Below are 21,493 nucleotides of genomic sequence, written 5' to 3' on the forward strand. Positions count from 1 at the left end.
GATTTAAAAATACATGTTATTTCATTATTACAAGCAAATGATGTACAATTTCATTTACTTTATTTTGATATGTAACAAAAGGCATTTATCAGCAATGCAGTTTACTAGGTCAGTAGAAGTTCAAATGCGTGGTATTTATTAGAGCTCTGATTCTGCGCAGGAAGGAGCAGCTGCTGTGAAAATAGCCCCTCCTGTGCTGTAAGTAGAAAACCGAGTAGATGAAACAGCTGTTTTAGACATAGGGCAGCAGGCAGTTGAACAGAAAAAAGGGACACAGTGGAGGTGAGCCCCACGATCATCCCTCTTACTGCCTGGGGGAGTTTCTGGTTGTAGTGCAGGGAGGGGAGCCCAGATCAAGCCCCGTAGCCTCAGTGAGCGGAGGAACCCGAAATCGGAGTCCAGTGAGGCCACGAGAGCTGATTTGCTGGACAGATTACCAGAAAGAAAGTCACACAGAGGGAAGTTCTGGAGGGTGGCAGAGGGCCCCCTTTCGTCTTTGCTGAGCAGTGATCCGCCGTGTGCAGGCACCTGCCAAGGTGAGGACAGAGGCACTGGGAACAGGCCGGGCGGTGCCCAAAGCTCACACAGGCCGGGAGCGGTTCGCATCCCCGCCAGCAAGAGTGGAGACACGTACACGGGGCGTCTCGTGAGGAGGAGCTGCACCCTAACAGCACGGCTGGCTTGTCCCCAGACTGAAGATGCTCCACCCTCGACATAAAATGCCTAAAATGAATCTTCACAGGACCAGGCGGCACATGTGGCCACCCCAGATCAGAGTCACTGCTCGTAAAGGAACACAATGAAACTCAATGCCCCAAAATGCAAAATTTAATAAAATTTCCATATGCCATTTCAAAATAGCATTCAACACAAAGTTACTGAACATGCAGAGGAGGAAAATCTGACCCTTACCCTTGAGGAGTGTTATCAGAGCCGAGGGGCCCCACCAGCTCTGTGCTGGTCATGGGACCGGTGGGGGGCGCAGGGAGGGGAACAGGGCACGAGCTCGGTTCCCTCCGGAGCTTTGTCAGCACCTCAGCAGTTGTGACTGGCACCGGCGGTTCCAGACCAGCTCAGATACTAAATTCCTTAAAAAAAAAAGACAAAGAATGATGGAAGCACCAGACGAGAACCTTAAACTACCGTGTGCACAGAGATGTAGTAGGTAACAGCCGAAGCGCGCGGACCACGAAAATAACCGACGAGCTGGACTTTACCAGAACTTCTGCGCTTCAGCGTGACGCTGTCGGGGGGAAGAGGCGGGTCATACGCTGGGGGGAGATACTTGCCGAGCACTAATTAAGGCTACATCCCAGATACGTGAAGAACGCTTACAACTCAATAGGGAAAAGAGAAATCAGTTTAAAAATGGGCAAAAGATTTGGACAGTTCACCAAAGATCAGTGAGTGGCCCTTGAAATGGTACTCAGTGTGATTGGGCTCAGACGGAACCGGCGGTCAGGCCCGCTGAGGTTCACGACCCAGCCGGTAGAGTAGCTGCGGTTCCGAAGCCTGAGCTCACCGAGGGCCGGGGAGGGTGCCGCGCAGCCAGATCCCTGGCGCGGGCCCGTGGACACGCAGCCTCCAACAGTCGCTTTAGAGGCGCGTGTCAGCTGCCCGCAAACGGAAACTGCCCACCACGCAGCCTGGCGGCTCCACTCCCCGAGCACGCGTCCACACAAAGCTTGTACCCAGTGGATGTAGCTGGTGTCTTCTTCCTGATGACCCCACGTGGACACAATCTGACGTCCATCAGCAGGTGAGAGGGGAACCGAGTTGTGGGCCCGGCACACACTGGGACCGCATGGTCATCAACGAACAGGAGGAATTAACTGCACACGCCTGCAAGTGCGGAAAATCTCAAACATTATGCTGACGAAAGAAGCGAGACATAAACGACTAAGGACTGTGATTCCACCTCCATGAAACTAAAATAGGAGAAAACCAACGGGCGGAAGGTTGCCTGCCAGGCACTGCAAAGGGGGCACTGGAGGCGGGCTGAGGACGGCGTGGCTGTGTGCATTTGTCAGGGCCCTGGACTCGTGCAGAGCCTGGGTAGTTTTATTTCCTGTAAACGACTCTCTACAGCCAACAAAGAAATTCTGGTGTTTGTATCCTAAAATCAGCTCTTGGCTCGAGTTCTTTCGGACTTTGTTTAGCAGCTAATTAGGAGGAACCAGGCGAATCCACGTGGAGTGCGCCTCGGCCACCCTGCTTTGCACCCACGTGGTTTAAGTCGTCAAAACTTGACAGAGGAACTGGGTGTATAGTCGCCCTGTGAGCTTTGTGTGTTTTGCTTTCAAGTTCCTCCAGTTCCGCGGGTATCTCAGCATCTCAGGTAAAGAGGGTCAACAGCCAAGTGTGTGTAGTTTGAAAACCTCAGACTTTTTTACGGCCCGCCCTTCCTTGCAAAAGCCAACATTCTTAGAATGCTTTGTGTTTTGTTTTTAAATCAACTTTCTAGAGATATAATTTAGAAACATTAAAATGCACCCATTTTAAGTGTATAGTTTGTTTGGCAACTGTATACACACCTGTGTAACTTCCACAGCCCTATAGAACGTGCCCATCACCCCAGAATCGTGGCGTGTTCCCGTGGAGCCCCCTCCCCACCCTGGGCCCCAGGAAATCACGGATGTTACTGTAGATTCGCTGGGCTCCCCCTTCAGCGTTGTGTGAACGGTCTCCCAGCGTGTACCCCTCCGAGCCTGGCTCCTTCCCTAAGCACACTGCCCTTTAAGGTGGCGCCTGTGGTGTGCGTCTCTGCCTCGCGTGCTGGCGGTCCGGATAGAACAATGCACCGTTCACCCGGTGAGGTAGGAAGAGCCTTGGTGTGAGCCCGTTTTCCCATTGCCCTTCGAGAGCCCCCAGGGTGGGACTTGTGGGCGGCCTGGTGTGTGGCAAGCCTCACGTGGCCAGAGCCGGCGCCGGCCCCTCCTCCCGGCAGCCCTCCCATCGTAGGGCCGTGCTGGTAGCCTTCTGCTGTAGCTTCCCAGTGGCGGCAGCGTTGTCACTGGTTTTCATCGCATTTCCCGTATGATCAATAGTGTTTTGAATAACTTTCCATGTGCTTAGTGGTCATTCTTACATCTTTTTGGTGATGTCTGTTCAGATGCTTTGGCCATGTTGAAATTGGATTGTCGTCTTGATGAGTTGCAGGAATTCTGTATTCTGCACATTAGACCTTTATTAGATGGATGTGGGTTTTTTCATTTTCTTGATGGTGTTTTTCACGGAGCAGAAGTTAGTTATTCGTTCATCTCACCGACCCCCGCTTTGTAATGCTGTCTTTGGTTTGTTTGATGTCCTGGGTAAGAAATTTTCCTTCCCAGAGTTAAGGTTTTCTCTCGTCTTCTGTGTGCTCTGAAGATTTTACATCTCCTGCTGAGCTAATTTGGGGCCTCACGCGTGGCTGTGTAACTTTCCCTTTTGCGTCCGCTGCTGTAGCATCATCTGCAGAATCGGCCTTATTGCCCCCACTCAGTCGCCTCGGAATCTCGGCCAGAAGTCATAAAGTCAGTTGACCGAGTGTATGTGGAAAGCTTTCTAAAATGTGCTCATGTAAATCTTGGTATAGAGATTGGATAATTTTGCCCATCACTTTTTCAATATTAATGTTTAAAGATTTTTATTTAGAATAGTCACTAAACAAAATAAAGTTAATCATATAATACAGTGCTCCCTTGAACTGCTAGCATCTCAATGTCTTTAAATTTTTTAATATGCAAATTGTCTGCCTTTTCATGTAACTCGTCAGTTACAGGCTTTGTTTTCCTTTCACTGTGGTTTTGTAAAGGTCGGGACGAGATGGAAAGATGTGGTCTCCAAGTGCATCCGGTGCCACTTCCAGCCCCTGCTCCTGTTCTATGCAAACCCGGACGGCTCGGCGGTTTCCACTGAGGACGCGCTCAGGCAGGTCGTCAGCTGGTCACATCAGAAACCCGGAGCAGAGAACACGGGTAATTCTTTTTCTTTTTTTAACGTAGCATTTTTCGGTTATCACAGTCACACTAGGAATACTAATAGACTGAATATAAAATTAATGTTGAGGATAATTTCAAAATTTAGTTTAAGATGGAGTTCAGGAAGATTCTAGTACTCTGAGTTAATCTCTATGATCTTTCTTCACCAGTGGCCTCAGAGGCACCCCCAGGAGCCCCGTGACTGTGGTCACGTGAGCACAGAGGGGCTGCTGGCTGGTGGCTCTTTCTGGCGGTAAATTAGGGATTTAGAGTGAGTGAGTACACTGAAAAAGCCCAGAGCAGCGGGGCCATTCTTGTGTGCATTGCAAAGCACGTAGAAACTCTTAGAAGATGTCAGTCCTCTACATTTTTAAGTAATTTTGTCTACAGTGTTAAAAATATCTGAAAAGTGCTTCAAACTTTTCTGCTGGTGGGAGGAGCAGAATTTTGTGTGTTTTGCTGGTGGGATGACGTATTTGTGTTTGTCTTTTTAAGGATGTGAAAAGCCCTCCATTTATCAGTCAGATAACCCAAAAGAAAATGGATTTGGTGATCAGGTCAGACAGAGAGAAAATCAGAAATTTCAGACAGATGCTATTTCATCATTTAGTCGGAGCCACGTTCAAGCAAGTGGTGGTCGAGAGCCAGTTATGTGCGTAAATTGTCATTTTCACGTGGCCAAGGAGTCGGGCTTGCTCTGTGCTCCGCTTACGGAATCTCATTCCTGGAAGGGACCCGGGAGAGCATGAACATGTAGATCACAAAATGTTGTCTTAATAGCTGCGTGTCTCTGACACCTGTGGTTCCATCTGGACGGTTTGACTCGACCAGTGTTTGCGTTCCCCGCGCACACCGGGCTGTCGTCGGCTGAGGCCGCCTGGACTGTTACCAAGAGAAGTGCGGCCTCTCCTGTAAGGTGTTCGTTACGGCCTTGCAGAGGGAAAGTACGAGTTAATGATTTGGCTCAGAATTAAGTTCACCATCAGTGAATGCACCAGCAGTTCAGTTACTGCCTTAGGTGCTCTACCCCATTTTGATTAAACTCTCGTTACTGTCATCCCAGAATTCAGTTTTCACAAACCAAGTTCAGTGATGGGTCCAGAGGGAGACGCCACAGTGTGACGTGCAGCTGCTGCTTAGAAATACCCCGACCTGCGCTTGGACGGATGTTTAGGATGATTTTTAAGCAGCTTATGGATATGTACCATAGAGGTAGCTCGTAATCAAGGGTGGTAAGATTCAGAATTAACAGTTATTATCAACAAAGAAGTGAGTCGGGACACGCAGTGGCATCACGGCCCATTAGCTCTCATTTCAACAGAAGGGCCCATTACACTCGCTTCAGACGCTCTGCACTGTAATGTGTATTTTGTTTTTACTAGATAGCATCTTAAATATTTTATATAGTTCAGTTTGTGTTTTTATTGAGCAATTGGAAAATGGTCTCTTTATTATTGTAAGACTGGCTTTTCTTTTATAGTTAAGCCAGGTCACAGTGACCAAAGGGAAAAAATGAAGGACATTTCCAGGGAATGTGCTCTGAAAGCCCTGGAGCAGAGACACGCGCTGTCCACACAGAGGCGAGATTCGGGTCGACAGAGAGGTAAGCTAAGGGCCGTGGCACTCCTTTCGAAAGGGGGCTGCTAAAACCAGATTTGAAAACTGAATTTTATAACTCTAATACAATTTAACATAGTTTTAAGTATATTTATTATATGTATTTATATATATATATCAATATGATTCCTCTGATACACTTATTAAATCTGTAAATGTAAAATTTCATAGTTCTTATTTAATTCTAGCCTGGAATACTAGTGTTTGCCGTTTTAACTTTTAATTAAAAGTTAAATGAATAAAAGTTAATTTTTAATTAAAATCAATTTAGGTTCACTCACGTGGTGTGTTCAGCTAATGGGGAATGTTATAAAAGTAAGTGACAAGAGCTCCTTCTCCCGGGGCCCCGACCCCCGGTCCCCGTCATCAGTCCCGGCTCGCTATGAGCCCATCCTGCCCGCAGTTTTACGCGCTTTCTTATGGACATCAGAGCTTAACTGAGACTGTGGGCTGTGAAATTGGTTTAAGGTTTTCTCTGCAGTGACGTCCTCCACGTTCACCTGGTGCACTGAGTGTAGCCGTAGCGCAGAATTCTTTCAGGAGAATTGCTGGGCTGGGGGCGTCTGCTTTGAACACGGTCCCTGTGGCTCGGTCGCCCGCCTAACGGGACCGTCCGCAGTCCCGCCGCAGCGATGGATGCCGTCGGCGCTCACGGACCTTTGACTCTCCCAGTAGGAGAGGTGGAAAATAGTTTCATTTTCATGATTCTTATTAGTCATGAGTGAGATGGAATACTGTTTTTTAAACGAATTATCTTATGATCTACTGTAGAGATCATTTTTAAAAACCAGTACCTAACCAGGACTTGAGCGCGTGATGTAACTGACGCTCTCCTCTCGCTGCTTAACGTCCCCCCAAGCACGCTGGCTGCTTGTGACTGAAGGTGGCTCTGAAGAGCAGCGTGTGTCTTTACTTCCCTATTTCTTCTTAAAGATGTGCTTGGTGAGGACCTTCCGCATGGCAAGCCTGGATCCCCTCCTGCCCCAAATGGCCTCGGGCGGTGTGGCAGCCAGGGCCGGGGGCCCTGCCGACAGGCCCCGCTCGCCCAGCCGAGCCGAGCCGCCGCGCAGGGGCCGAGCGCCGGTCAGCCCCGGGTCCCCGCTTCAGGGGAGCCGGTGACCGGCCGAGTGAAGAGCGACGGCGCTGGGTACGAGACAGACAGCAGCCACGACTCCCGGGGCAAAGGGAGCGGCCACCCGGGCAGCAGCCGGAGCCGGAGCCGAGGCTGGAGGCCCATGCGAGAAACCTTGAATGTGGACAGTGTTTTTAGTGAGAGTGAGAGGAGGCAGCACAGCCCGCGGCATAAATCAGGCGCCGGGAACAAACCCAGGAGGAGCAGAGATCAGGGCTCTAACAACTGGCCGAAGGACAGTCCAAAGCAAAAGTGTTTAATGACCATATACGAAGATGAAACGAAGCAGGACGCGGGGAGCAGGAGCTCCCCCGAATGTAACGGGCAAGAGGGAGAGAAAACCAAAGGCCTGGCGGAGCCTGGGGCTCGCGGAGACGCCTGGCAGGCGCGGAGGACAGAGTCTGGCTGCAAGAGCGGCGACCACGTCGGCAACGGCTCGGCCAGCCTGGACTCCCCGGGTGTCCGTGGCGGCACAGCAGTGGAGCTCGGCGGGGACCCGGCGCCCCTCAGGTAGTGCCCCAGCTACGTGAGCGACCCCACCCCCCAGTCTCCCCTTAATTATTTGAAGTGATTTTCAGAGTTTGGGGTCAGTCATGTGTCATGGGAAGAGCTTGAGCTTTGAGTAACGAAACCTGGGATATTGCAGGTTATTTGATATTTCAGGTTTCTAGTTTTAATAGTTATTTCCTGATTCCAGAAAACCACAACTGTTTAGGAAATTTGAAAGTATAGAAATACATCATCGTTGTTGACACTGAAACCTTTGAGACACGCTGCAGGGTTTAAAGCACAGCTTTAAGCTGGGTGCCTCTCAGTCACTAAGCTGGTCGTCTAATTCTTCCATTTAATGCTTATTACCCCATCTCTGACATCTGTAACTCAGAAAAAAATGGGGTTATTCACAACTCAGTTCCATGGAAGACACGTTTTTCCTTTAGCAAATGTCAAAGAGCGCAGCCAAGTCACTGAGCGTGTGTCCGGCGCCTCTGAGCACATGGCGGCCTGTGGGGCCCGTGGCGCTTCCCTGTCCCTCTGAACCTGCGCACGGCCCAACCAGCGCTGACTTCTGCTTCTGATCCATCTAAAACATCATCATTTGATATTAGCTAGCGTTTACCACCTTCATTAAAAAGCCAGATTTGCAAAAACCAGCTGCCTGTGTTTCATTAAAACAATCAGGGAAACCTTTTTATTTGACGGTAATATCAACACTTTCTGGAAAGGAATAGCTTAGGGCAGTGGAAAGGTCAGGACTTTTAGCCAGTAGGCTTGTATTTTCATTATTGGGCAAATTAATTTGACTTTCACGCCTTAATCTGTTGTAAACTGAGGGTAATAACTACTTGTAAGTGCCGTGGTGAGATGGAAATTAGTGTGTGTTAAGCCCCTTAGAGCAGCACACAGCATATGAATTGTCTGTCAAATGTTATTTCCTTTCTTTGTCTCAGAATAAACCGAACTAGTAACTCATGATAGCTGGTGTGTGTTTTGTTCTATTTTTTAGTGACCAGGTTAAAACAAGCGACCGGAATACAGAATGTGCGAACTGTGCCTCCCAACAAAGTAAAAACCACTTAGAAGGTAAGTTTTTCATTTAATAAATTGTAGTAGTGGCGCTAAGAGTGAAGGAGCTGAGAGCAGCCCTGTCCCTGAGAAGTTATGAGTAGTGAGGGTGCAGGTTGGCGGAGCTCTGGCCTGGGGCCTTTGAGGGGAGGGAAGGGGGTATCCCTCAGGACAGGCTCGGTCCTAGCTGGGCAGTGGCAGCGACTTCCGGACCCCAGTGTCCTAACGGCCTGTTTCTTGTTCACGGTCTGTGTGGCGCGGTCAGCGGCTGGCTGTGCCTGGTAGCCGCGTGGACGGGACATCTGCACAGTGCGTCTCTCATCATTGCCTCAGGCAGGCGGGGTGGGGCACCCCGCATGGAGTCACCTGTTAGCTCCTAAATCTTCAGCCGGGGTGGTCAGGTGCACCCTCTCGATCACTGCCCAAGGCCATCTTTCAGCCAGGCCTGATTTCAGAGACGGGCGGACCCTGTTACAGGTGCCGGGAAGCCGGCTGCCGCGCCTGCCACAGCCTGAGTGTCTGCCCCAGCGCGAAGGACGGGGGTGCAGGACAGACAGGGAGACTGGAGGCGGCCTGCTGGGGAAGTTCAGCTCAGATACTAAGCAGGGTGTGGAGTTACTACAGGGAACTGTTAGCAACGAGGGGCAGCCAGAGCCAAGGACGTTCGTGTTTGGACGTTACAGATGCAGGGCTGCTGTGGAGAGGGGGGACCTGAGCGAGGGGATCACTGGGGCTGTAATCACAGACAGTGTTGAAATTGTAATAGAGGATTAGAAGGGATTTAATGAATACAGACTGGCTGTGAAAAACAAATTTTAAAGTTTGCTTTTGGTCTTTACTGTCCTCAAGACTTTTGTGCAGATTGTTGTTCAGGTTGCAGACTTAGAATATGGTTAAGTACTAACGTACTTTGTTTTCATCAAAGTTTGTAATATCAGAAGGAAACACTGATATTGAGGAAATAACCTTCCTTTCCCATATAAAATGTCTCGCCCGTTTAGCAAATCTGATAAAGTCTGGTGAGCAAGTATTGCAGGAAGCAGCGAAGGGCTGGCTGGAGGCCAGCGGCAGGGGTTGGTGAGCTTAACAATGCCCACGAGTCCCGGGCTCTGTGCAGAGGGGGCCGGCTTCCTGCGAGCGAGGCAACGGTCCTGGGGACCGAGGCCCGGAGTGAGTGCACCGCCGCGAGAGCGTGGCAGTGGGTTTCCCACTGAGTGTGGAAGAGTGGGCCTGTCGCCCACTTGAAATAACCTTTATTGTGGTAAATGCACACGACGTTTGCCCCTCTGACTAAGCGGCAGCTCGGTGGCATGCGGAGCTCTCACACTGTCATGCACCACCCTCTCCAGGCTCCCGACGCCTCTCACTGAAGCTCTGTCCCCATCAGCCGCGCTCCCCACCTCCCTCCCCGAGCCCGGGCAGCCCCCCGGTACTTTCTGTCTCCGAACTTGACCAGTAGTCCAGGGACCTCAGACAAGTGGAATCAAACAGTGCGTGTTTTTGTGACTGGCTTATTTCACTGTGTATAATGTCTTCAGGTTACATCCATGTTGTAGCCTGTGTCAGAATTCCGTTCCTTTTCGAGGCTGCATAGTGTTCCGTGCTGTGATCTAAGGCATTTTGTTTGTCCATCCGTCTGTTGTTGGACATTTGGGGCCTTTCCACCCGTGGCCATGGGGAATGGTACTCCCGTGAACGTTGGGGACGACTGCCCAGGAGTGCGGCGTCTGCGTCCTGTGTCATCCTGTGTTAACTCCCACAGTGCCACCCGCAAGGCACAGGGTGCCCACTTCTCAGCCGCCTCCCAGCGCTCGCTAGCCTCTGGGCTCTTTGATAACTGCCACCCTAATGGGCGTGAAGTGGTACCTTACTGTGCTTTGTGTAGCCCACTTTTCATTTAACTACATAGATTCATCTGCTATAACTATTTCTCACTTAATACACCCCAGAGCCACCACAGTTCTTACCTGGCTTTGCCGTTGTCCCTGCGCCTGCTCCGTGGTGTCTGTGTGTCCCCTCCCCAGGCCCAGGGAAGCGGATTGGGCAGTTAGGAGCGTGTGTCTAGAACTCCGGGAAGATTATGTGTTTGGAAATCACCAGCATTCATGGGAACTGAGTGACATAGACGTGACCTGTATCACTCAGGAGAACCGGAGATTTTAGGGAAAAAATAGAGAAAGGACAGAACATGGGGTTTGCTGGGTGAGAGAGGTGAGCCCAGGATGGAGAGAGGGAGCACGTCGGGACAGTGAGGAGTAGCGGGGAAGCTGGGAAGACACGGGGTTACCCCAGGGAAACGGGAAAATGGGGAACTTGGCCACAGACTAAGCAGAATCGGGGCCAGAAGCGCCGGCTCAGGTCAGCAGCAGCCGTCAGTGGTGCGGGAGGAGCAGTGCTCCAGGGCGTTAGACTCGGGGAGACCGAGGCAGAGGTGAGGCTGGGAAGCGGCCCTGGGGCTGCCTCGCTCTCGTGTGGGCCGGAGAAGCCCAGGGGGCTCCCTCGTAGGTGAGTCTCCGTAAAGGACACACAGGTTTTCTTTGTACTGGTTTTAATCTTCCAACTTTTCTGAACTTTCTGAAAGTATTTTCAAGTACAAGATTTTCCAGTAGAATAGAAAGGAAGTAACGGGGAAGACGTGGGTTTAGCTCAGGTCCCTCCAAACCTTTGCTGCAATCAGCAAGAAGCAGCCCCCAGAGGAGGAAACAAAAGCAGGAGCGAGCTTGGCGCCCGTGTCCCGAGGGTACCAAGTGATGTCCCGAGGCACAGGAAGGCGTGAGGGTGAGAGCAGGCCCAGCCAGCCCCCTGGAGCAGGTCTCTGGGGGGACAGAGGGGACCGGAGAGCTTGGGAGACAGGCTTGGCCGAGAAGGCGCGCAGGCCTCCTGCCCTGTGTGTTCACACGCAGTGGTCTCTTCTCCATGAGCTGAGGTTACCTACCGAAGTCAGTCTGTGTTAGGGTATTTACAGATCATACACAACACATCACAAGGGGATCGTTAGGTGTTTCAGAAGCTTTTGCCATCGGCTTTGGAGTCTGCGATACTCAGCTCAGTCTCGGTTGATGGAAGAGGTCAGGATTAGTTCAAGCTGAGGATCCAGATCTTGGAAATGACAAGATTCATGATAGAAGTCAGTCGGTGCTCAAAAAAATCTGTTAATTCCCTGAATTTCTTACTACAAAAAAGTCTGTACTTCCACTTTATTGAGTAAAATAGACTACCCTTAGTATTGTTAAATACTTAGTAAATGAAAAAAATCTATTGGAAGAGTTTGTCCATGTGCCTAAGTCTGTCTTCTCTAAGGTTTTGTTGTTGTTTTTGCAAACTGCAGAGTGTATTCATTGAAAACAAAAACGTCATAGTGTATGTAAGAAGGAGGTGCTTTTGACAGTTGATTTGTCCCTGTGCACACTACATTTATTTTCTGAGTTTCAGAGACTGCTGAGAGGCAGTGTATTAGCACACAGTTTCCTCTGTTGCTGTGGCCCAGCACCAACAAATGTTGATCTATGTATTTTTTAAAACTGTAAGCTTTGGGTATTGAAATGTAATTTGTAGCAAAATAGCATTATTTGCTTTTTCCTTACATTGTGACTCCACTGAGAAAAGAAGTTACCAATTCCTGCCTTTTTATTTCGATTCATCCCAAAATTTACTTCCCTCAGAGCATTGTTAAAGTACCCACTCCTTTGGGCACGTGGTAAATTTAGCCAGAAATAGTTACCCAGTGAAAGGTCTGTGATCCTCTAAAGCATTCAGATTTTATTTACATGTCTTCTTATTGTAAGTCAGATCATTGGGTATGTTCCTGCACTGGAGTGTTTAGCTGTGTAACTGCAGTATTCCTCTCATATTCGGAAGTCTCCCCGTATGAGTGAAGACTACGTGTGTGTGCACAAGCATTTGGGCTTTATTACTACTTAAGTCTGTTCAAAGCTAGGTCATTTTTTCAGATTAAGAGTATATTTTGATTTCTTGACTGTTGGGCTTTGGTTTATTTTGTATACAATGTCAAAATTAGCATTATTAATATAAAGCTTCCTGCCCTCACGTTGTGGTATCTTCTGTGCCAAGTGTTAAAATTAGCCTATTTTAGATTTGCAAAGAACCTGGAGCCAGAATTCCTGTAAAGACACATGGACGTCTGTGTCAGCAGAAGAGAAAAATAACACATCTATTTTTAAATTAGTTGGAATTCTGAAGTCGAACCACTTGGCCGAATGCTTGCCATAGTGACACTGAAACTTCGCAGTGTTTACAGGGCCTTGGCTGCCCCCTGCTGCCCATTGTGTAGATACTTTCACAAAAGAAAGAATTCTTTAAGAATTAAGTATTTTTTCCTTGTGTTTGTGAGTATATTAAACTTGAAATTATTAATGAATTAAAATAAAAATAAACATTCTGAAGTTAAAGTCAAAGTGGGTGGAAAATTATAATGTAATTTCAACTTATAAATTGTTGAGGACTTAAAGTTTGAAAAATTATCAAGGTTCTTTTTGACATTACTTTTTTTTTAACCATAAAGTAACTGTCAGGAGAGGGGCTTCGTTTCTGAGCCTCAGGCAGCATGTCATATTTATAAGCCACTAAGACTTGGTGGGATAGGTTATACTGTTTTTATTTAAGACTTAGAGTGGCCCTTGAGGGGCCCAAGCTAGGAGGGGAAGTAAGAGGAATTTGCCTCCGTTTCTGCTTACCTGGTCCTGGGTCCCTGAGTTGGGAACTCGGTGGACAGAGGTGGACAGAACTGGGGTGACTTAAAGGAGGAACAAAGTATCTTTTTCATGCAGTTTTTCATTCTGCAGACTTTCATTGAATGTCTTCTGTGTGCCAGATACTGAGATGGCCCCTGGGGAAACCGTGACAGAAAGCGTAGCGTTCAGTGTAGAGCCGCCGGTCCAGTGGGAGTGAGCGGTCAGCCCGTAGCAAGTGAGCGCCTCGCGGCGCTTCCCACGTTCTACCAAAGCTTTTGCCGGGAGGTGTCGTTACTGTGCGAGCACATCGCATATGGAGTAGTAAATTCTCACATGTGACACAGTGCTTTCTCGGAAATTGCCTCAAGATTTAACCTGCAGAACCCCATCAAAGTCAAATACAGATTTTTTTGGTAGGGTAACATTTAGATGTTTTGATCAACTATGTTTTGATCAAGTGGAATTTTGAGTGACAGGATAGTTTTTAAAAATATGCCCAGAGGACCCTGTTAGGGATAAAGGGCATCTACAATAGACTTTTATTGCTTAAAAAATAAAGCTGCTGCACTAATACTTTTGATTTTGTTTTTTTTCTATCCTTAATTCATCAATTTGGAAACTGAGATAAATGAGCGTGATGAAAAGGTCATCTAAGTGAGAACATAGAAAAACTTCCTAGAACTGTGCAGAGTATAGGTCGTTCATTGAAAATTCAAGCTAATGCTGTATATTTTTCTATTTTCTGTGGTTAGCACATTAAAGTGTATCCTGTGGCTTGATGTTCAAGCCAATGGCCCCGCTTTGCCGCATGGAGATGCTGTATGATGACCTTGTATTTTAGTGGCACATGCTCACGAGAGCTCTGGGTGGTGGCAGAGCCCTGGGTTTGGAGCTGAGCGTGGCTTGGTGTGACTGCTGTCACCTGTGTGGCACTGTGAGGTCACCTCCCTTCTTTGGTTGTAAAAAGGGGACTGTCTCACTGAATAGCTATGACAGAGATTTTGGAAGACAGCTATTTTTTAAATCAGTGAGAACAGTGGTTTTCAAACTTGTAACCTCATAGCATACTATTGAAAAATATTGAGGACCTTAAAAGACCTTTTGTTTCACCTGGCCGGTGTGGCTCAGTGGTTGAGCCAAGAGGTCACGGTTTGATTCCAGGTCAGGGCACCTGCCCGGGTTGCAGGCTCCATCCCCAGTGGGGGGGGTGCAGGAAGCAGCCTGTCGATCATGTTTCTCTCACCGATGTTTCTATCTCTCTCTCCCTCTCCCTCTCTCTCTAAAAATCAATAAAAACATATTTTGGGAAAAAAGACCTTTTGTTTCTATAGTTATAGCTATCAGTATTTGCTGTATTAGGCATTAAAACTGAAAATTTTAAATGTTTATTTATTCATTTAAAGAAAGACTTGCTTCACTCATGCCTGGTTTTATAACACCCGTGCATCCTCAGTTGGGAAGTACTGGTTTGCTAGGTTATGGAAGTCTTCCAGTTGTCGATACTTTATATATCTTTTTAAGAACCCTATTTGTTAATATCACCACAGATTTTAGCAGAAAGCCTTTATAAATATTGAGAAGCTGCAAGTTTTCTGAAAGTCTTACTTCCATCTAAAACGTTGACTCTCATCATTGGCAATAGATGCTGCCAGTTTTTCTTGAAGGCACATGTTCAGTTATTTAATTTTCAAGAAAGTTTCTGCCAAATAACCATGTCTGAATAACTCGTTTGTCAGCTTTTCGAGTAAAAATGGTGTTTAGTTGAAGAGATGAGATAAAATCACCATCGTCCACTTCTCACAGCTGGGGCCGCAGTCCGTCAGTGGCAGTGCTCAGTGGTGGTGAATGCTGTAGGTGCTGTACCCGGGGCGGTTCCGAGCGTTCCGCGCGGCGGGTGGGATCCGTTCCGCCGTCATTCCCGAGCGAGGACGCAGTACAGCCCCTCAGCAGTGGTGCAGGCTTCCACCTGAGTGCATGTCTGCCACTGTGGGACTCACGCAGCCGGACACAGGTCCACAACCAGTGGGACTCATATGGCCAGACACAGGTCCACAACCAGGGGGACTCACGCAGCCGGACTCAGGTCCACAACCAGGGGGACTCACGCAGCCGGACTCAGGTCCACAACCAGGGGGACTCACGCAGCCGGACTCAGGTCCACAACCAGGGGGACTCACGCAGCCGGACTCAGGTCCACAACCAGGGGGACTCACGCAGCCGGACTCAGGTCCACAACCAGGGGGACTCACGCAGCCGGACTCAGGTCCACAACCAGGGGGACTCACGCAGCCGGACTCAGGTCCACAACCAGGGGGACTCATGTAGCCGGACTCAGGTCCACAACCAGGGGGACTCATGTAGCCAGACACAGGTCCACAACCAGGGGGACTCACACAGCCGGACTCAGGTCCACAACCAGGGGGACTCACGCAGCCGGACGCAGGTCCACAACCAGTGGGACTCATATGGCCAGACACAGGTCCACAACCAGGGGGACTCACGCAGCCGGACACAGGTCCACAACCAGGGGGACTCATGTAGCCAGACACAGGTCCACAACCAGGGGGACTCACACAGCCAGACTCAGGTCCACAACCAGGGGGACTCACGCAGCCGGACGCAGGTCCACAACCAGTGGGACTCATATGGCCAGACACAGGTCCACAACCAGGGGGACTCACGCAGCCGGACACAGGTCCACAACCAGGGGGACTCATGTAGCCAGACACAGGTCCACAACCAGGGGGACTCACACAGCCGGACGCAGGTCCACAACCAGGGGGACTCACGCAGCCGGACACAGGTCCACAACCAGGGGGACTCACGCAGCCGGACGCAGGTCCACCACCCGGTGGGAGCAGCGTTATTGGGGCATCGCTGACACTTTCAAGTGATGACAAGTTGGGGGAAGAGCTATTCATTCTTTTAAAGGATCAGAAAAGTGGTGTTATTTGGGCTGAGTCTTGAAGAATTTTTGTTGTTTGTTCATTGGAAGAAGTTTAACCTTGTTTTTTTCTGTCAGGCTGTAGGAAAGAATTCAAGAACTTGGAAGTAGGCTGTAAACCTAGTGAGTTCCACCCAGAATCACATCTACAAATAAGAAATCCTCTGATAAAAAGGTAAAGATACTTGGAAATATTCAAATCCCTTGTCTTAAATGCGAGCATTAGAGGAGCTTTATTTACCATAAAGGCACGAGTGCCGGTCCCTGCCGAGGCAGTGGGTCTGGGACATCTGGTGCCATCTCATTGGGGGTCATCGGCAGGACGTAGGCCAAGGGGCGAGGGCCCACGGGCACGACAGGATGGTCTCAGCCCCGTCGCAGTCTCACGAAGCAGGCGGTACTTTACCAGAGGAAATGCGGGCCTTAGATTAAGTCATTTGCCCAAAGCAGTGGAGCTGAGACCTGAGCGCAGCCCCTGTCAGCCCGTGACCGCTCTGCCCCAGGTGCGTCCCTGTAACTCACGTGATAAAGTAACCAGGTGAGGGGAATAATTTGCCGTGCGCTGTCTTTCATCGTCGCCTTGGACGTTCATTACCACCTGCGTAGGCGTCGTCTTGGTGAGCGGCCGTGTCCTGGCTTAAAGATGTTAGTCTCAGAGTGAAACGTTACTGGCTTCAAATACCTCCCATTTCTGTCGTCACGAAAATAGCGTAACCTGCGCGTGGGGAGGTGAAGTCACAGGACGGGTGTGCTTTCCTCCAGTGCTGCGTGTTTGCATGTGGGGTGTAGCTTTGTTTCTTTCTGTTTCAGGTCACATGGACGTGACCCCAGTGGGAAACTGTTCCCTTCGTCCAGCCCACAGGTCTTCAAGGACCACACGGCCGGTGAGCACGCCCACCAGTCAGGGGAACAGAAACTTGAAAAGTCAAGTGAACGCGCAGTTCCCGAGTGGGCAAACGTAGAAGGTCCTGCGAGAGCGGGCGCGCTCCCTCACCCGGCCGAACGGTCTGCCTCCGGGTCCACACTGAGCAGCGATGGAGCCCTCTCGCCATCCGCGGCGCGGTCCTGGTCCCCCCGCGTGAGGGCTGCGGGGCTGACGCCCGACGCTGCCCCCCTCGCCCAGCAGCACACTGCGGGGCCACAGTATTGCCCGGAGACCTCCCCGCCCAGGGAGCGCGGCGCTCGGTCCGCCCGCGGAGCCGACGGCTGTCAGGTGCCAAAACCCGTTTGCCAGAATCCGCCGCCTCCTTTGCCACCAAAAAAGTACACTACGACCAGTGTGCCACAGTCGGAGAAGAGCCACTCTGCGCCCGATGCCAGGCTCACGGAGGCGCTCGGGGCGAACCCCGCTGGTCTGGCCAAGCACAGGGCAGGGGCAGCGTCCGAAGCAGGCCCGGCAGTGCGCGCGCGTGCCAGCGACGACAGGCCCAGGGACGCGGCCCCGAGAGAGCCCCCGGGCGCCACGCGGAACTGCCCGGCCCTCTCCTCAGCCAGCGAGTCCCTGGCGGGCCTGGGTGCAGCTGTCCCTGCCTTGTGCCAGCCGGAAGTAGACCCCAGCCCTGCCTGTCCAAGGGGGACAGTCTCACTCACCACCTATTTTTCAGTCGATAGCTGCATGACTGACACCTACAGACTGAAATACCACCAGAGACCCAAGCTCTGTTTTCCAGAGGGCTCCGGCTTCAGTCACGAGAATTCGGTGTCTCAGAGTGAAAGGGGGCTGGGACCTGTGCCACCTACCAGCCTGGGTTCACACTGCCCTGAGCACAGACACAAACCTAGCCTACACTGACACAGGTAGATGACACCAGCCACCTTGCACCCAGAGGCCACGAAGCAGCAGGAATCAACCGGCAGGACCTAGAGAAAAATGAAATGAAACCCATGGCATTTTCAAGTTATTAATCACTTGCACTCCTCAAAAAACAGTTGGGAGTGCAAACAGCCGTTTACTGTATGCTGCAGTGGCATAGAAGCAGAACCTGCCCCTTTATTTTGTGGTTGGTAGACCCCGAGAATTACACTGCCTGGTCTCGTGTGTGTAGACGGTAAACTGCTGACTGGGAAATGCCGGGGGCTGTCCGCGGGCAGAGGGACGGGCCTGTGCAGAGGCGCCTTCTTGCAGGGCGCCCCGGGTTTCTGACTCCGAACGTCAGCTTCGTGTGAGCTCTTTAAGTGTCTTAGAAAATACCGACCCATGAAATTGATAGCATTTGGGGGTAAAGCCTTAATGATAAAGAAATTTTTAAATTCCATTCTCAAGGTCAGGACAGAAGAAACTTAGTTTTGCTCTTAGAACTTTCACCTTCAGGATGCCTAGTTAACATGAGGCAGGCCTCTCACTGCTGGGTCGGTAAATACAGCTTCAGCCAGGTAAGCTAAAAATCATCAAAGTACTTAGTCTTAGTATATTTATTTGTTACTTTTTCTAAGTTTATATGAAATGTGAACAGTTTTTATGTTGGTTTACTTTGGGCTGCTGCTCTCCAGTGTTGGGGTTGACCTAGTGCCCTCCTCCTGGGAACCTCACTGTGACCCCCTAGACTTCCCAGCTGTCATCCTACCTGTTTACAGGTTGGCAGCCCATTTTGTTGATTTTCTGATTCTTGAATCTGGAAATCTTCCTGTGTTTTCAGATAAAGTTTCTGCCTTTCATTTAGAGGATTTAATTTTAATGAAATGTTGTTTTACCCTAACTACTTTCATGGAGAGGGCTTTCTTTTTAAAGAGGTCTCCCATTAAGATGATGACCTTAAAAGTATGAAAATAAATTACTTTAATTGCCTTATTTCATTAGTTGTCACTTTATTTTGTGCTAAGCTAGTAAAGTAACTGTGGCTCAGACTAGTTTTATATTGTCCACTCCAGGGAATTAATTATGGAACTAAGATTTTTCTTGCATTTATCAATGGGTAAAGTTTACATGACTTGATAATTCTATAAACTACTTATTAAATTTAATATTTTGACCAATTCCATAAATTGTTAAAATATTCCAAAAGGTAAATGATTAAAAATACTTCTAGACAAATAGAAAGTAATTGCTCGTGAAAGTCTAACTTCACCCAGTTACTAAATCTTGGTCGAAGTTATACACCAAGAGATGTTTTTAACACCTTGCTGACCAGCTATATCAAGCCAGAACTTGCCCGTGCAGTCGGCTATGTTTTTGTCGTAACAGATCAGCAAGGTGTTTAAAATTACTTAATATAAGTGCAGACATGAGTTATCTTGTGACCGGTCAGCAACATTTGGACATGGAAACGTGTATACTTGTGACCACTCAGCAAGGTGGAATAGCCTTTTCTAACTTATAACAGTGATTATTACTTTCTCTTAATTTAGAAATACTTGAATATAAACTAAAATAAATTTTACCTTTTAAGAAAGCTTATTTTTATAACATGATTTTAAGTATGGAGCATTTGTAAATATTGTAAACTTTGTAAAATTGTATTTAAAATGCCAGTGTATATAAATACTGCTTTTATAATAACATTGTAAAATACTAGAAAATGGCTTCCTCCAAGTATTTAATAGCTATCAAAAACCTATGTAGATTTTTTGTTGTTTGTTCTATTTGGTCAAGATATCCAGTTGAAATGTATTATTTGAAATAGTTAAACCAATTTCTGATATTTAACAGCGATCTCATAGATTGTATTTTCAACTTGCAGCTGAGTTGCAAACATCAACTAGAAATGTCCCACTTGGGCTCTTGTTTAAATCCTGTCCCCCTGAAACATCCCAAATCACGTAACCGCTCTAACAAACCAGAAACTGACCGTTGTGTTCATGTTGATCCAACATTCCAAATATAGCTTGAATGCATATTTAGTAACTAATAATTCACATGTAAAATTTTTATTTTTAGGGTGCCTATTTATTTTTATAGATGTTTTCTTCTGGTTACAAACTTACTATGGTAACTTTTGAAATAATGCAACCAATTGTTGTAATGTTCAAAATACTTGTCTTCCAAATGTTCTATTTTCATGTGAAATCAGTTTACCTGGTTCAAAATTGTGTCTTTTTTAGATAAACTGATCTTTTAAGTTGATATGGTTGGACTTTCCTTTGCATTAATGAACTGTGGCTTCCCCGCCCCAAAGTGGATTATGTATTTTATGAGAAATATAAATCAGCTTAAAGTCCAGGGGAACTTGGAATATCACTGATCATAAAGTGTTATCACAGGAGGCTCCTAAGATCTTGTTAAAGGGCAGTGAAGTCTAATGCAGGAGTTGGCAGACTTTCTGTGAAGAGCCAGATAGTAAATAATTTAGGCCTTCTGGCTGCCAGGGTCTTTGTAACAAACGGCTCCTCAGCTCTGCCAGTGAGGTGTGAAAGCACTTAGCCAGGGAAACTGACTGACATTGGAACTGGAGGTTTCGTACAATTTTTACATGTCAGGAAATGAGTCGATTCTTTTCAGTCATTTTAAGATATAAAAGTAATTCTCAGCTCACAGGCCATATACAAGAAGGCAGTGGGCCAGATTTGGTCCATTGGCCATAGTTTGATAACCCTGTCCGGGAGCATTATCTACATTCAGTGCCCTTACCCTGAATATCCTGTGGCCTCTGAATGAAGTCCCATGCCAGTCGGGCTAGGTACACGGAGCCCTTAACGTCCTAAAACTTATAGGTTAACAGACCCCTGCAGGCTTCCTCATAATTGCAGTCAGCGAGTTCATTTCAGATGGTATTAAAACCACCATTTTACTTATGATTTAAGCTTGTGAAATTTACCAGGTTAAAACCACGTTGCTGTTACTCTTTTGGTGTCTTTGTTCTTGTCACAGCAAGTGTGCCAGTTGTCCTTGGTGCCCGTTCAGCGGTGTGGAAGCTTAGGGCCGTGGTGTGGGTGCGAGAGCAGTCTCTGTGCCTGAGGTGGCCGTTCCCTGGCGGGTGCATTTCTTATTCAGCATCTGGAGATTGAGCCCTCTACTGCCACCATTTCTGTGTGCCATTTACAGCCGTGCACTGACACCGAGAGCCCGCCACGTTCCCTCTGCTAGAAATGCTCAGGATGTCCCACAGTCGCGGTCGTAGGCAGGTCTTAGGCTCAGAAAGGCAGTGTGGAGTTAGGCCTTTGTGTGTGACTTAGCATTAAGGATTAAGGAAGCTGTAGAACTGTTCATCCTGTCGAACATCAAGTGCAGGTCAGATCAAACCTCGCCGCACAGTAAACATTTATTGGACAAAATTATCAGCCAGCAGCACAGAAAGTTCATACAATGCTTGGATACTCAAGGAAATCCCAGTTGTTTCCCTAGATGCTCCAACCTTTGCCTAAAAGGTTTTCTTCAGACAGGTCAACAGCAGCCTGAAGGCGTAATGGTTAACTCTGTAGGGAACAGATAACATCCTCCAAAGTCAATCCCAGATTCCATTGCAACCTGAAGTGCCGCCTGTAAGGTAGGGGAAGGGAAGCAGAGTCCGCCAGATCTGTGCTGACACCAAAATACGTAGGTCATCTGCATACGTCAGATGTCACCGATTTCAATGAGAGGCAGTTTCTAACATTTATAAAGGAATATTGTTCTATAATAGCAATAGCTTCTGAAGGGCTTATAGTAGCC

At 48.4% G+C, this 21,493-nt stretch overlaps 1 protein-coding gene across 5 annotated transcripts in view; it reads left to right on the forward strand.

Annotated features, from left to right (window-relative positions):
• Nucleotides 1-19,969, forward strand: part of USP53 (ubiquitin specific peptidase 53) — a 37,069-nt gene extending 17,100 nt beyond the window's left edge. For all 5 annotated transcript variants that reach the window (XM_081137047.1, XM_081137048.1, XM_081137050.1 and 2 more), the window contains 6 exons: nucleotides 3,797-3,959; nucleotides 5,443-5,565; nucleotides 6,513-7,221; nucleotides 8,216-8,292; nucleotides 15,988-16,084; nucleotides 16,720-19,969. In XM_081137047.1, coding sequence (XP_080993173.1) covers nucleotides 3,797-3,959; nucleotides 5,443-5,565; nucleotides 6,513-7,221; nucleotides 8,216-8,292; nucleotides 15,988-16,084; nucleotides 16,720-17,701 — 2,151 coding nt within the window. In that variant the 3' untranslated portion in view covers nucleotides 17,702-19,969. The remainder of the gene's footprint in view (nucleotides 1-3,796; nucleotides 3,960-5,442; nucleotides 5,566-6,512; nucleotides 7,222-8,215; nucleotides 8,293-15,987; nucleotides 16,085-16,719) is intronic.
• Nucleotides 19,970-21,493: the final 1,524 nt, after the last annotated feature.

Source organism: Miniopterus schreibersii (assembly GCF_964146895.1).
Source record: "Miniopterus schreibersii genome assembly, chromosome: 4".
Lineage (NCBI taxonomy): Eukaryota > Metazoa > Chordata > Mammalia > Chiroptera > Miniopteridae > Miniopterus > Miniopterus schreibersii.